Genomic DNA, 14,956 nt, shown 5'->3' with positions numbered 1-14,956 from the left:
GTCTACTTTCCCGATTGCCCAATGGTGTAATATAATTGACAGTTTTAATAAGCATAGGTCAGGTTCATTATTTAAGTATATTTTTAGCATTAATATAACAATGTAGGGCTATTTTCTGAAGCACAGTACTTATTGTTCATCTTTCAGATGAAGGCAAATCATCGATAACTGTTCGTTTTAGAATAGCTTCCAGAAGATAGTAAGAAAATAAAAGGCATCATTGAGGCATCAGCTTCAGTAGGAAAATATAATAAAAGCAGCATATATTACAACTCTTACTTTACCATTACTAATGCTCTTGACTGCAGAAATCATGTGTTACTTATTTTGGATCAGACGTGGAACAACCTTGCCAATATCCACATTGGTGAGGTGGGATTTTACAGAGGCGTTCATCATAAAGCTGATGTTCTGAAGTTAAGACCAGCTTTCCCCTTGCATTATTTATGTGTCATCCTCGCATACTGTGATGGAATGTGCTTTAATCCTTTGTATCTAAGGGCACAGCACAGTGCTTTAGAGGCAGTATGTAATAAATAAATACTTGTCGACTTGAATTCTCTATGAATTTATCGTTGACTTTTTTATCATAGAAGAAAACATTATTAGTGTTTTTAAAATGAAGTATTTTTACGAAAGTAGTACATGAGTATAGTTTAAAATGTCAAATGCTGCTGAAGAACCTAAAATGGAAAGTGGCAGTGCCTCATCCTCTCTTCCCCATCTTCCTGACACTGTCCGCAGGCAGCTGCCCTCAACTCTTCTGGTTTTCCTTGACATGTCCTCCAGTTATCTAAATGATATATGTATCTGCTGCTTCTTGCTTTACCAGTTTCAGACATTGTCTTAAGATCTAACTATGGATGGTAAATACTTATCTTTCCCATATCAACTTCACCTTTCTCTTCCATGCTTTACAGTGAAATCATGAATTTGAGTTAAACCAATGGTTAATTTTACCATCCCTCCCTTCTTCCCTTCCTTCACCCCCCCCCTTCCTTTTGTTTACTGATTGTTCTGTTTTAACTGGGAAATTATATATGTCTCACTCAGTATCTGGCAAGCTGCAAGAGTATTGCAGCACCAATTCGACATTTGAATTGTGAACTTCTATCCTTAACTCCACCTTAATATTACTATCAAGATCTTTTCTCTGGGAGCATTCAGTTTTTCAGAAGGAGAATCCTTTAATCTTTCCAGTTGCGCATTTGTAGCTGCTTGTTTTCTTGCCACAGGGCTGAGAGTCTGACCTTTTCCAGTATGTAGTCTCTTATCAAATACCTTAGTTTTAATTTCAACATCAGTACCACCATTTTTATTTTCTTAAGTCCGCACCCACAGCATGTGGAAGTTCCTGGGCCAAGGATTGAATTTGAGCCACAGTGTGACAACGCTGGATCCTTTAACCCACTGCCACCAGGCCAGGGATCAGATCCACGTCTCCACAGTGACCCAAGTCACTGCAGTTGGCTGCTTAATCCACTGCCTCAGGGCAGAAGCTCCTTGCTGTTCCGTAGTCTGTACTTGACATGCCATGCTCTGAGACTCTTGCTTTTTAGTGTCCACCAAAAAAAGTGAAAGATCACCTGATTTGAGGGCTGGAGGCTAGATGTATCCATGCGGTGAGTTCTGTTTTAGCCCTGGACCTCACTGCCATCTCTTTAATGCCTCTGCAAGCACCCAAATTGACCCTTCCACCTGCTCTGCTGACTTGGTTACCACTTCACATCCTGTAATCTTCCAAAATTTTTTGAAAACTGTCACTATTTATTGTTTCATCTTTTGTTGTCCTTTTTTATTCCTCTCTTGTGATTTAGGTTTGGGAAGACGAAATAGGTGGACATGGCCAAAGCACCACATTTAACTGAAAGTCTTACAGGCTTTATTTTCACATAAACACTGGCATGAGGCTGTTCTTAATGCTCTGCAATATATTTCTGAAGACTTTGTAAACTTGCTTTTAACCTTTATCACCTTTTAGTGTTAACAAATTACTCTATTTCTGTTTATCTCACATAACTGGAAATTCTATTATTACCTTCAAATGAGATTAAAAAAAGAACGGGCCTACACAGGAATGTTGATTTCTGGAGAAATTTACTTGTTTTACTTTGAAAATATTTCCCATAACAGAGTAGTAGATGAGCTCTAGAAAGGCTTCAAAATAACAAATGTAGTGTTAATCATATTGGCTCTTTGTCTTACAGAAAGGAGAAAATTGGCAAAGCAACCTGAAGTGGTTTCTGTTGATGAACTCAAAAGTCTGTTAATACTCGCAAGGGAATGCTTTTTAGATCATTTTGATGCTGTTATTCCTAAAACGAGTCTAATAAAGACAGACAAAGTTAAAACCTCCAGTATCTTAAACGGTAAGTTTTTTGTTACTTCAAGTATTGGTTCTTGTTTTATGTGTGGGTGGCATTGATAACAGTTACAAATTTTAATAAATATATATATATATATATACAAGTATGTATGCATATATGATGAGCTGTATTTGTCATCATTTAAACATTGGAACTTTTGTGATAACTTCTTTCCTTAAGCATGTTTAGTACAATTGTTTTTGAGGAGAGGGAAAAGCATTTTAAGGGGATTCCTCTTACTACCGTTACTAAACTGCTAAAATAGGTAGATTTCTATTAAGCTGTGTTTTCATAAGTTGAGATCAATAGAACCTACGCAGTAAATTTAGTGTAGTTAAAACTACATACAATAAGATGCTCTACATTTGCCTTTTATTGTAACAGGAACAGTCACCAAACTTTTACTGAGGGATCAGGAAATCATTTCTTTATTAACTTCCATTTCTTTCTATTTTCCTGGTTTCACATCTTGTGATGAATTTGAATAGAACGCAGCTTTTCAAGATCTAACAAATATTTGAAGATTGCTTGGCATTTTAAATGTACAGGATAATTTTTTGCTTTTATTCTGTTAGAATCATTTTAATTCCATATGTTAATGAGAAAATGACCAAAGAATCAAGTTATGTAGTATTTTTTGGGTGCCTTTTCTTTGTTTGACATAATGAAGACACACAAAGAAGTAAAAATTTGGGTCATTGGCTTTCAACAGGCTTATATTTATTTGGAAAACAAAATATAAATACAACATCTAGTGCCATGTTCAAGGTCCCAGACCTTTGGAGCTAGACTGCCAGGGTTCAAATCTCAGCTTTGTCACTTTGTCACTTATCACTTATTTGTCACTTGTTAGCTTATCACTTGTCAGTATTAGCTGAATGTCTTTGGCAAATTACTTAACCTCTCTATGCCTCTGTTTCCTCATCTTTAAAGTAGAAATAATACTATTACCCGGTTTTTAGGGTTGTTATGAGGATTAACTGAGTTGATACATATGAAATACTTAGAGCATAATATATGACAAAAAAAGGTACTTGTCATTTGTGTTATCATTATCACCATTGGTGATATCAGTCCTGAAGTTAAACAGTGCATAGTAATCTGAAAGAAGTTGGAGACAGTATAAGGTTACTTTAAATGGGGGAATATGTTCAGTAAGTGAGAGAGCATGGCTTCTACGTTACAGTGTGGGCTCTGAGCAATCCTAATAAGGCTGGATCAAGGCTCAGTACCTTGCTCTTCTACTTTAAATCATCTCTAGATTATTTTCAATACCTAATGCAATGTAAATATTTATAAATACAATGTAAATGCTGTATAAGTAGTTGGAGCACATACCAAATTCAAGTTTTGTGTTTTGGAACTTTAGCAATTTTTTTTCCACAAATATTTTTGATCCATGGTTACTTGAACCTGTGGATGCAGAACCACAGATATGGAGGGTAAGCTGTATGCCTGTAATGCAAATTACATGGCAAAAGAAGCAGCAAGGTAGTCATATTTCATATTCTGGCCCATTATTTGCAACCAAGCACATTAGGCGTTATTGGCAACTGTTAGGGTTGTTGATCTGCTTATTGTGTGTGTGTGTGTGTGTGAAAACTCTAGCAAGTATAATATGGTCATTATACCATTTTATTTATTCATTGCCAAAACTTTCTAGAGACCTTCACAATGCCAAATGTGATATCTGAAATCAAAATACAGTATCCTTTATCCCGGACTGTTGGAGCACATAAAAAACATTAATGACTTTTCTAGGTAATTCTACATGATCACAATTTTATTATTTCAAAAATGTTATTAAGAATCTTCTAGTATATATTTATAATTCTTGCCTTATTAAACAAAATCTACCAATTATAACTGTTCTTTGTGATTCATTCATATTTAGATACGTAAGGCAATAATGGCTTATATTAATTAACCACACTGTTTTCTGAAATAATTAACATTCCTCTTTGTTTGCCCTAACTTGTGATTTTGTCAAGCAGTTTTGAGTTCTTACTTTCCTATTGTATGACTTCCATTTCTTTGTTTCTCCTGTAAAGTAAAACACTTTTTTTTTTTTTTTTTTTGGTCTTTTGTCCTTTTTTAGAGCTGCACCAGCAGCATATGGAGGTTCCCAGGCTAGGGGTCACATCAGAGCTGCCTCCACCAGCCTATGCCAGAGCACAGCAATACCAGATCCCAGCCACGTCTGCGACCTACACACAGCTCATGGCAACGCTGGATCCTTAACCCACTGAGCAAGGCCAGGGATCAAACCTGCAACCTCTTGGTTCCTAGCTGGATTCATTTCCCCTGCGCCATGACGGGAATGGCAAAACACTTTTAAAATGAAGCAATGTGCTTGGTTTCTCAGAGACCCTTTTTGTGCTTTTTTTTTTTTTTTTTTTTTTTTTTGTCTTTTGTTGTTGTTGTTGTTATTGTTGTTGTTGTTGTTGTTGCTATTTCTTGGGCCGCTCCCGCGGCATATGGAGGTTCCCAGGCTAGGGGCTGAATCGAAGCTGTAGCCACCGGCCTACACCAGAACCACAGCAACATGGGATCCGAGCCGCGTCTGCAACCTACACCACAGCTCATGGCAACGCCGGATCGTTAACCCACTGAGCAAGGGCAGGGACCGAACCTGCAACCTCATGGTTCCTAGTCGGATTCATTAACCACTGCGCCACGACGGGAACTCCTTTTTTGTGCTTTTTGGTTGTTAGCATGGCCCAGTGTCCTGCTTGCCACATAAATACTGTTTTCTTTTACCATAGGAATTATTTTAAGTTATTCCCCCAAAAACATGGCACACATGAATATTTGCCTATCCATTCTTTAATAATTAGACCATGTCATTTATACTTATATAGATCATATAGTCAAAGTTAATAATTATATTGTAATATTTACAAATAAGTAATGGTTTTTTTTGTTTTTGTTTTTGTTTTTTGCTTCTTTTTATGGCCACACCTGTAGCATATGGAGGTTCCCAGGCTAGGGGTCGAACCAGGGCTGCATCTGCCAGCTCATGCCACAGCCACAACAACTCCAGATGAGAGTCATGTCTGCAATGTATGCCACAGCTCACAGCAATGCTGGATCCTTAACCCACTGCGTGAGGCCAGCAATCAAACCTGCATCTTCATGGATACTAGTTGGGTTCCTAACCTGCTGAGCCACAACAGGAACTCCCAATTAATGTTTACTTTTATTTAATGTAGCTTGTATTCTTTTGCAAACACAGCCTTCTGCTGTTATGAACTGCTAATGATTTTTTTCTGTATACTTTTTTGAAAAGCTGTGCCAACATTAGAAAGCAGATTATTTCATTATAAAGCTCATTATTCTATAAATAGTATTTCACTACCCTATTAAGAAATGGGAAGTGCTATTTTTGGGTGATGTTTGGTTTGGGCAATCCAATATAGACATTAAAAATATTTTAAACCATTCAGGGCTAAATAGTTTAATAAGTAAAGGGAAAATAACATGCAGTTGGCTTCAGTTTTCATTTATGATTAATTTTGCCTTTTTTGCTCAAAAATTTCTTTGCCAAATCATTATCACTTTGTAGGCACTCTAAAGTATAATAATGAGTATTTTTGTCAGGGTTGATGGTTAGTCAAACAGCTAATGTCCAGTAATTTTCGATCAGTTTATTAGAATAGCATGTAATAGTGCAAAACAATTTAAAACACCAGATAGTTTTAGAATCCAGAAAGTAGTACAGTTAGTAGTGTTGCCAGTAATGAAACAATTGAGGTGTACTCATAGTTTATAATGAGAATGGAAAGTATCCCTTTAAGTTTTTGATGAGAATTGCAGCGTTGTCAACAATCTCAGTGTTAGTTCATTGCAGCATATTGGCTGGAAAGATAAGCCCACCCTAACATATAATATTTTATTAGTTGTAAAATTACATTGAATGTTAGTGATTTACTTGAAATGTTTATGTTAAAGCAACTTACAGTAATAAATAAGTGATCGTTATTTCTAAATAACCTTTACCTGCGAACATCTTACATTATTTATGATATTATTGTCCTTTTGAGAATGATGTAATCTCTTTTAAAGGTATGAATTTCTCTGGATACTGGTGCTAATTGCTCTTTGTGGTATGGAGATCACATAGTCCACCCAATATATTCTCCCCAGAGTTGTTTCTTTTTCATTTAGAACTAATTTCACAAAACATAACAGCTATGCTTTCTTTCTACATGAATCCTCACAGTGCTAATTCATCTTCGGAATTCTAGCTCATAACATTTATTATGAGGAGCTAGTAAGATAAATAAAGCTTAATACTGAGTTTTTTTTTCCATTTCCAAAAACTTTTCTGTGGCATTTTACACAGTTCAGGCTATCAGAGCTGTCCATCGTAAATGCGTGAGTGGCATTCCCTTTGTGGTTCAGCAGAAACAAACATGCCTAGTATCCATGAGGATGTGCGTTGAGTCCCTGGCCTCATTCAGTGGGTTAAGGATCCAGCATTGCCGCAAGCTGTCATGTAGGTTGCAGACATGGCTTGGATCTGGCATTACTGTGGCTGTGATGTAGGCCGGCAACTGCAGTCCAATTTGACCCCTAACCTGGGAACTTCCATATGCCGCAGGTGGGGCCCTAAGGAAAAAAAATGCCTGAGGTAAGTATTGTACAATTAATCCAACTTGCCTTTGTACTACACATGCACACGCACACACAGATGTAGGTATTTATCTATGTGTATATATTTTTATATAGTGAAATTTTCAGTATACCTTTCAGTTCCTTACATTCATATTTCTTTCTCTTCAGATACCAGTCCAGTGGAACTTATTTCTTCAAGTCTAGTGGAAACTAATCCTCTGGAGTGGCCAGAAAGGCATGTTCTTCAAAATTTAGAAACTTTTGAAAAAGCTAAACAAAAAATGAGGTAATATTTAAATAGCTCAGTGTTTTTTAATGAACTCTTTTCTTAATTATTACATTGTGTTTATGATATATTAGAAATTTATGGTTTTATTATAAAAGGAACATATGCTTACTGTAGGTACATAGGTAGGTAGCTATATAGGTACATGATAGATAGATGCATGATAGACAGACAGATAGATGGATAGACGGATGCATGATAGAGCACTCTAGAGGAGCATGTCAGGAAATGCTCTTTTCCCCCTAACTTCTCCTTGTACTTTCTGGGTATACATAATCACAGTTAACATTTGAATGGATGGCTCTCCAGACTATCTTTCATAGATACACACAAGTATATGAATATGAAAGGGAAATTTAAACAATACAGGAACATACAAAATGAAGTAAAAGTACTCTTCTGCGAGCCACTTGAAACTGTCCCTCTTACATTTTTATGTTTGTATAGTTCCTATTAACTATCTCTAACAGGCAGAGTTTATTTTTGTTTTGTTTTGTTTTTTAGATCAGTATCTAGTCGGTGCTCAGTACCTTGTTGAGAGGTGGAATAATGGAATAAAGAGAAGGAATTTGGCTCTCTTGCATTGCCCTCCTCCCAAATACTACAAATCACATTCTTTTTTTTTTTCTTTTTTGTCTCTGCTATTTCTTGGGCCGCTGCTACGGCACATGGAGGTTCCCAGGCTAGGGGTCGAATCGGAGCTGTAGCCACCGGCCTACACCAGAGCCACAGCAACGTGGAATCTGAGCCGCGTCTGCAACCTACACCACAGCTCATGGCAACGCCGGATCGTTAACCCACTGAGCAAGGGCAGGGACCGAACCCGCAACCTCATGGTTCCTAGTCGGATTCGTTAACCACTGCACCACGACGGGAACTCCTACAAATCACATTCTTATTTTTAGTTTCCTCTGCTGATAACATTTATGACTTGCTGTAACTTTTTTTTTTCATAGACATCACCACTTATTTATTGAGTACTGACTATGTGTCAGGCTCGCCTCTTAGAAAATACATTTTAAGTGGGAGACAGAAAACAAATAACCAGACAAGTAAATATCATACTTGCAAATTACTCTATGTATAATGAATGAAGCAAACCAAGGGTCTGAGGAAGGGTAGCTTGATTTATTGGGGAGCTGACTTGGATGAGGTGGATGGTCAGGGAGGGCTCCCTGAAGAGGTTACATTGGGGCTGAGACCTAAGGAATAAATGAGTGAAGCACATTCAGTCACTCAGGACCTTGTAGGTCCTCCTACAGACTTTGGGTTGCGTGGTAAGTACATCGGTAAGCTTGGGAAGGATTTTATACTAAAGAGTGGTGCCATCTGATTTTGAAAAATAACTTTTGTTATTTTGTGGCAAATTTGATTCTCGGGAGAAGTTATTAGGAACAGACAGATCAGTTAGGTGATCATTTCTGTAGGCTGGGCAATAACGTTGATTTCTAACTAGAATAATAGTGGAGAACAAGTTTGGGATGCATTTTGGTGTCAAGATGGGGAAAAAAAAAAACAAAAATCCTTTCTGCGACGGATTGGATGTGAAGGAGAGGGAAAGAGAGACATCTGACATAATTTAGATTTCTGGCTTGAACAGCAGGTGAGTGGTGTTCTCACTTCTGGTTGGGGGAAGATTGGTAAGAAGTTGGAGTAAGGACAAAATTGGGGGAAAAATCAAGAGTTCTGTTTTTAGGGATGTGAAGTTTTATCTGTAGATTATGATTTTTTTTTTTTCTTTTGTCTTTTTAGGGCCACACCCATGGCATATGGAAGTTCCTGGGCTAGGGGTCTAATCAGCTATAGCTGCTGGCCTCTGCCACAGCCACAGCAATACCAGATCTGAGCTGAGTCTGCCACCTACATCACAGCTCATGGCAACACTGGATCCTTAACCCACTGAGCAAGGCCAAGGATCAGACCTGCAACCTCATAGTTCCTAGTCAGATTCATTTCTGCTGTGCCACAAGAACTCCTATCTGTAGATTATGCAAGTGGTCATATTATAGATTGGAGGAAATCTGGAAGTCAATTTGGAGTTATCATTAAAAAGGTTGTTTGTTTGTTTTTAGTACATCCTAGGAGATGAGATCACTTGGTAAGGCCAGATAGAAGAAGGGAGGAGCTTAAGATCATTCCCTGAGGGTCTGTAACGCTTACAGGTCGGGAGAAAATGACTATCCAGGAAGAAAACTGAGAAATGGACGTGTTACCCATAAAAGAACTTGAATTTCTTGTCCATCAATTTCAGATTGTATATTTTAACTTCCCATTGTGAAAGATGAGGAAATTAACATCCATGTTACTCTTTACCTTTTATTCTTCTTCTGCATTTGTAACTTATGTTATTTGCAATAGACAGTTATTTTTTTTTTCTTGAAGTCATTTTTCTCACACCTCTCTGACTCCCTGCTCTAAATTGGACTGACCCTTTCCACCTGTGCAATGGTTATCCTGGTATTTCTTTTGATTACATTTCTAGATTAGATCTGTATTTTCTTGGATCTTATATCTTAATTAGAAGTCTGATGCAACATGGATTTTTGTTCCTTAATAGGTGTTTTACTCTGTCTCTAGAACTTTTAGAATTTTCTTTTTTCCTTAGTGTTCAGAAATTAATAAGGCCATCATGGTATGAAATGTTTTGGTCTTAAGACTTTCGTCTTTTATTAGGCCCTGGGAAATATTCTTCTATTTCTTTGATGATATAATTGCCCTGTTTTCTTTCTTTCTTTCCTGTAATAACTGTTTTAAATAATATTATATGTCCTAGATTGAATTTTCATTCCAATGTGATTCTTCTCTCAATAATCCATTTCTTCATCTTTTCTGCATTATGTTCTGGGATATTTCCTTGACCTTTGCTTTCATTATTAAATTTTGGGGTAGCCATATTTTTTGGGGGGTTGCACCTGTGACATGTGGAAGTTTCTGGGCCAGGGATCAAACCAGTGCCACAGCTATACCCAGAGCCACAGCAGTAACAACGTTGGATCTTTAACCTACTGAGCCACCAGGGAACACCTTGGTAATCTTTTTTTAAATTACTAATAATTCTTTTATGTTATCTACCCTATTTTGTCATAGGAACTTGTTCTTTTATTAATAATGAGAATTGAGAAGATACTGAAATTACTATAAACTATAAATACTGCGTGTTAATTGGAACTTTCTATCTATTCCTTGAATGATCTCATTATTCCTTGGATCTCTTTGCTCCTCTGGTGTTTGTTTTATTTGCTCCTCTGGTGTTTTTCTCTTATGTGTAGTTCTTTAGTGCCTGGTTAACTTCATTTTGAGATAAGACCTATTCTGTCTTTTAAAAGGAAATTTGGGAGGATTAAGAATATATTGTATGTAAAGTAGTTTGAAAAGTATAAAGTTCTGGGAGTTCCCGTTGTGGCGCAGTGGTTAACGAATCCGACTAGGAACCGTGAGGTTACGGGTTCGGTCCCTGGCCTTGCTCAGTGTGTTAAGGATCCGGCGTTGCCGTGACCTGTGGTGTAGGTTGCAGACGCGGCTCAGATCCTGCATTGCTGTGGCTCTGGTGTAGGCGCTGGTGTAGGCTGGTGGCTACAGCTCTGATTCGACTCCCAGCCTGGGAACCTCCATATTCTGCGGAAGCGGCCCAAGAAATAGCAAAAAGACAAAAAAAAAAAAAAAGTATAAAGTTCTGCATATGTTTTAGGTATAATAATGATTCAGTGCTTATTCATAATGTCATAGTCAGGGCTGGAAGAGGCCTTGGAGAAGTTTCATGGTTGTGCTTTGAGTAATCTTTCAAGTTCATAGAAATTGGAACATCTAGTCTTTGCCCTCAAAATTTACAATATTGTGAGATTTTAGAACATACAAGTGTGTTTAGATTTAAATTTTATAGTCGATAACCTTGCACTACTAAATAATTAGTCACGCCATCATTTATAAAGAATATAATTATGTTTATTTTGGTTAAGTAGTGGTATTGTTAACGTGGTAACTGCAAGCTTTACTATGACCTACAGATTTTTTAAAATATGCTTTGATGTGAAATAATTTGCAAGGATTTTACTTATTTTTTTTTCCCTAAATGTGTAGATCTTCAATTTTGATGTATATATTTTTCTGCTCATAGCATCTTTTCCTGACCATGGTGAATTCTTTTTTTTTTTTTTTTTTTTTTTGTCTTTTTGCTATTTTTTGGGCCGCTCCTACGGCACATGGAGGTTCCCAGGCTAGGGGTCGAATTGGAGCTGTAGCTGCCAGCCTACGCCAGAGCCACAGCAACTTGGGACCCGAGCCGCATCTGCAACCTACACCACAGCTCATGGCAACGCCGGATCGTTAACCCACTGAGCAAGGGCAGGGACCGAACCCGCAACCTCATGGTTCCTAGTCGGATTCGTTAACCCACTGAGCAAGGGCAGGGACCAAACCCACAACCCCATGGTTCCTAGTCAGATTCGTTAACCACTGCGCCACGACGGGAACTCCCGCATGGTGAATTCTAATCCACTTTTTTTTTTAAGAACTATACCCACAGCATATGGAAGTTCACAGGCTAGGGGTTGAATTGGAGCTGCAGCTGCCAGCCTACATCACAGCCACAGCAATGACAGATCCAAGCCACATCTACAACCTGCACCACAGCTCAGGGCAATACCAGATCCTTAACCCACTGAATGGGGCCAGGGATTGCACCTGCATCCCCATCGATACTGGTCATGTTCAGTACTGCTGGGCCACAGTGGAAACTCCCTAATCCACTTTTAATAAAACTATGTCAACTTTTTTTCTTCAGAGCTGGTTCATTATCTCGTTCATCTGAACAATTGCTGGGCCACAAAGAGGGTCCACGAGATTCAGTCACATTACTGGATGCTAAAGAATTGCTGAAATTCTTTACCTCAGATGGATTACCAATTGGAGATCTTCAACCTTTACAGATTCAAAAGGGGTAAGTTATAAACTTACAATTTCCAATTAATGTCTTAACGGATCACTTTTAAAACACTTTGCATCTTGATTCTCCAGTAAATTGATGCTCTGTGTCATGTAGGCAAAATCCGCAGGTTTGATTAGTTGGACTAATCCTCATATTTTACCTAGCCAAATGTCCTACTGTTTGGTAGTATTGAATATCAGGGAAATCGGAATAATAAAAGCAACCTCAGCTATAGAAGTCAGCTTCTACTTTGTATACAGAGGACAGTATTTTTAAAGAAAAATTGTTATTTGACTTGCAAATATTTTTAAAAATTATCTTTTCTGTATTACTCTCTAGTTTTTATTTTGCCACTACTTACCACGATACTGTTGGTTATGCTTAATAGTAGCAAAAAGGACAGCCTTCCAACCAAAGAGAATGGGAAAGTGTAATTAATGCTTTCATGGAGTTCTCTAGTGGCTCAGTGGGTTAAGGGTCCGACATTGTCACTGCTGTGGCTCTGGTTACAATATGGTTAGCTGTGGCACGGGTTCGATCCCTGGCCTGGGAATTTTTGCGTGCTTCAGGTATGGCTGAAAAAAAAAATGCTTTCAAAACTATAACATTACCAAGTAAGAATTCAATGTCTATGTGAACAGTTTACAACCAATTTAACCTCTAAGACAACCTCTACTAGTTATTAGTTAATACATTCTGAATGTTATGAAGTTGACTTAATTATAGGTAAAATTGTGATATCAAATACTTGTGAGATTTGAGGGAATTCCCACTGTGGCTCAGCAGGTTATGAATCCTGAATCCGACTAGTATCCATGAGGATGCAAGTTCAATACCCGACCTCTCTCAGTGGGTTAAAGGATCCAGCATTGCCTGAGCTGTGGCGTGGGTCACAGATGCGGCTAGAAACCCAAACTGCTGTGGCTGTGGCGTAGGCTGGCAGCTGCAGCTCTGATTCAACCCTCGCCTGGAAATTTCTGTATGCTACAGAACAAAAAACAAAAAAACTCGTAGGATTTGAATAATTTATTCACTACCGCAGTTTCTTTTTAATTGTTGGTCCATTGTTTTGAGAACTTTCTAAAGTAGCTTAAAAATTATAGAACATTTGGATTACTTTTACAAAGCTCGTTTTGACAAATATTGAATTTAAGGGTAAATTTTGGAAAGGATTTATTTGAAGGTAGTTATCTCTCAAAAATGTCAGTGCTTATTCCTTCCTGTGCATGTTCACTAGAGAGAGATGGAGAGCAGCTTTGAATACCTGAGTCTTGATGACTTAATGAGCTTAATGACATAAAATTTCTGTGATTTTAGAGTAATTTTCCTTTCCTCATAGCTTTGAGAAATTGATAATTTGCGGGAATCAAGAAAGGAAAAAACTATAAACACATTTTCATCTATTTGGTTATTGGATTACTGCCCCTTCAGATCATTAAGCATGAATTGGCAGAGTCATATGGGTTTGCCAAAACTGAATTATGTGGGAGTTCCCGTTGTCTCAGTGGGTTACCAACCCAACTAGTATCCTGGAGGTTGTGGGTTTGATCTCTGGCCTCACTCAGTGGGTTAAGGACCCAGCTGAGCCACCAGGGAACTGCAAGTTGTACTCTTTTTGACCAGCATGTCTTTCTAGCTGCAGTGTAGTAGGGGAGATAACAATTAATTCTTTCTGCAGTTTACCAGTGACTTATTTAGGAAAGTTTGATATAATTCCCTGATGTTAGTAAGGAACTGTGTCATTATCAAATGTATCTATTGATGTTAAAGTTGAAGGATGAGCTTTCACAGCAATGAATCAAGAATCTGTGAATTCTTATTAAATGTCTACCCTTGCAAGGAACTATCAAAATGTGATATTAACTAAACAAAGTACAGGTATGATACCTATGTATATACTAAAGAAATGTTAAACATTGAAAAAATGCATTTATTAAAAATTTTCCTTCAGAAAGAACAAGGTGTGAGTAAAATTGAAGAAAAATAAAGTTGCTGACAGGGATTAAAGTAAAAAATGGAAGACAACATCATAAAAGAAAGAAGTGAAATGCTCGGCACTTCTATATTATAAATATTATTCACTTTAATAGTCATCAAAATACTGGGATCATTGCAATTTTTTAGCATTTCTTTATGTGGAACACTCAATGGATGCATTAGAATATAAATCCTGGTTTCTAGGATTCTTTAATTTGCATATATCTTACATTTTAATGTGAGAATTTTAAATGCTTATCATAGTACTCTCAATAATTTTCTGTGGCAAATGGGCAGTTTTCATTACTAAAGCCAAGGAGGAAAAATGTGATAGCAAATTTATATTTGGTACTCTACTATCTGCTTGTCGTTTCTAAGTCTTCTGAATTCAAGTCCCTGGTATTTCATTCTGCCTATGAACTGTGTAAAGACCATTACATGATTCACCCATTCCCATTTATCCTGTTTTGAGCTTTGGGAACATGATTCAGTTCTTAGAACAGTGCCTTCCAACTTAGACAGAGAAGGAGGGCACTTACTAGAATAACTCAGAGAGCTGAATCGAATTGCAGGGACCTTCCTCTTCCTGAGATTTTGATGTACCCTTGCAGGTCCGGGTGTGGAGAGGTAGAGCATGAATATTTTCTTTTATTTAAGTTCACTACATGACTGGTTCTAACATATCTACTGATTGGAAACCTGCCTCAGCGGAAGAACTGAAGTCAGCAGTTAGTGTTTTTATCCTCTGATATTTAAAAGGTCGCTGACTCTTAAAGTAGGTGTTGA

The 14,956-nt window shown here is 37.6% G+C and overlaps 1 protein-coding gene across 2 annotated transcripts in view; it reads left to right on the top strand.

Moving 5' to 3' along the window:
* The window catches only part of MTBP (MDM2 binding protein), a 75,502-nt gene that overhangs the window by 42,056 nt on the left and 18,490 nt on the right, over positions 1 to 14,956 (top strand). For both annotated transcript variants that reach the window (XM_021088982.1, XM_001924836.4), the window contains exons 14-16: positions 2,208 to 2,369; positions 7,152 to 7,269; positions 12,050 to 12,205. In XM_021088982.1, the coding sequence (XP_020944641.1) occupies positions 2,208 to 2,369; positions 7,152 to 7,269; positions 12,050 to 12,205 (436 nt within the window). The remainder of the gene's footprint in view (positions 1 to 2,207; positions 2,370 to 7,151; positions 7,270 to 12,049; positions 12,206 to 14,956) is intronic.

This window comes from Sus scrofa, chromosome 4 (genome assembly GCF_000003025.6).
Source record: "Sus scrofa isolate TJ Tabasco breed Duroc chromosome 4, Sscrofa11.1, whole genome shotgun sequence".
Taxonomy (NCBI): Eukaryota; Metazoa; Chordata; class Mammalia; order Artiodactyla; family Suidae; genus Sus; species Sus scrofa.
Note: the sequence above shows the minus strand (reverse complement) of the source record. Positions and strands in the feature narration are given on the sequence as shown.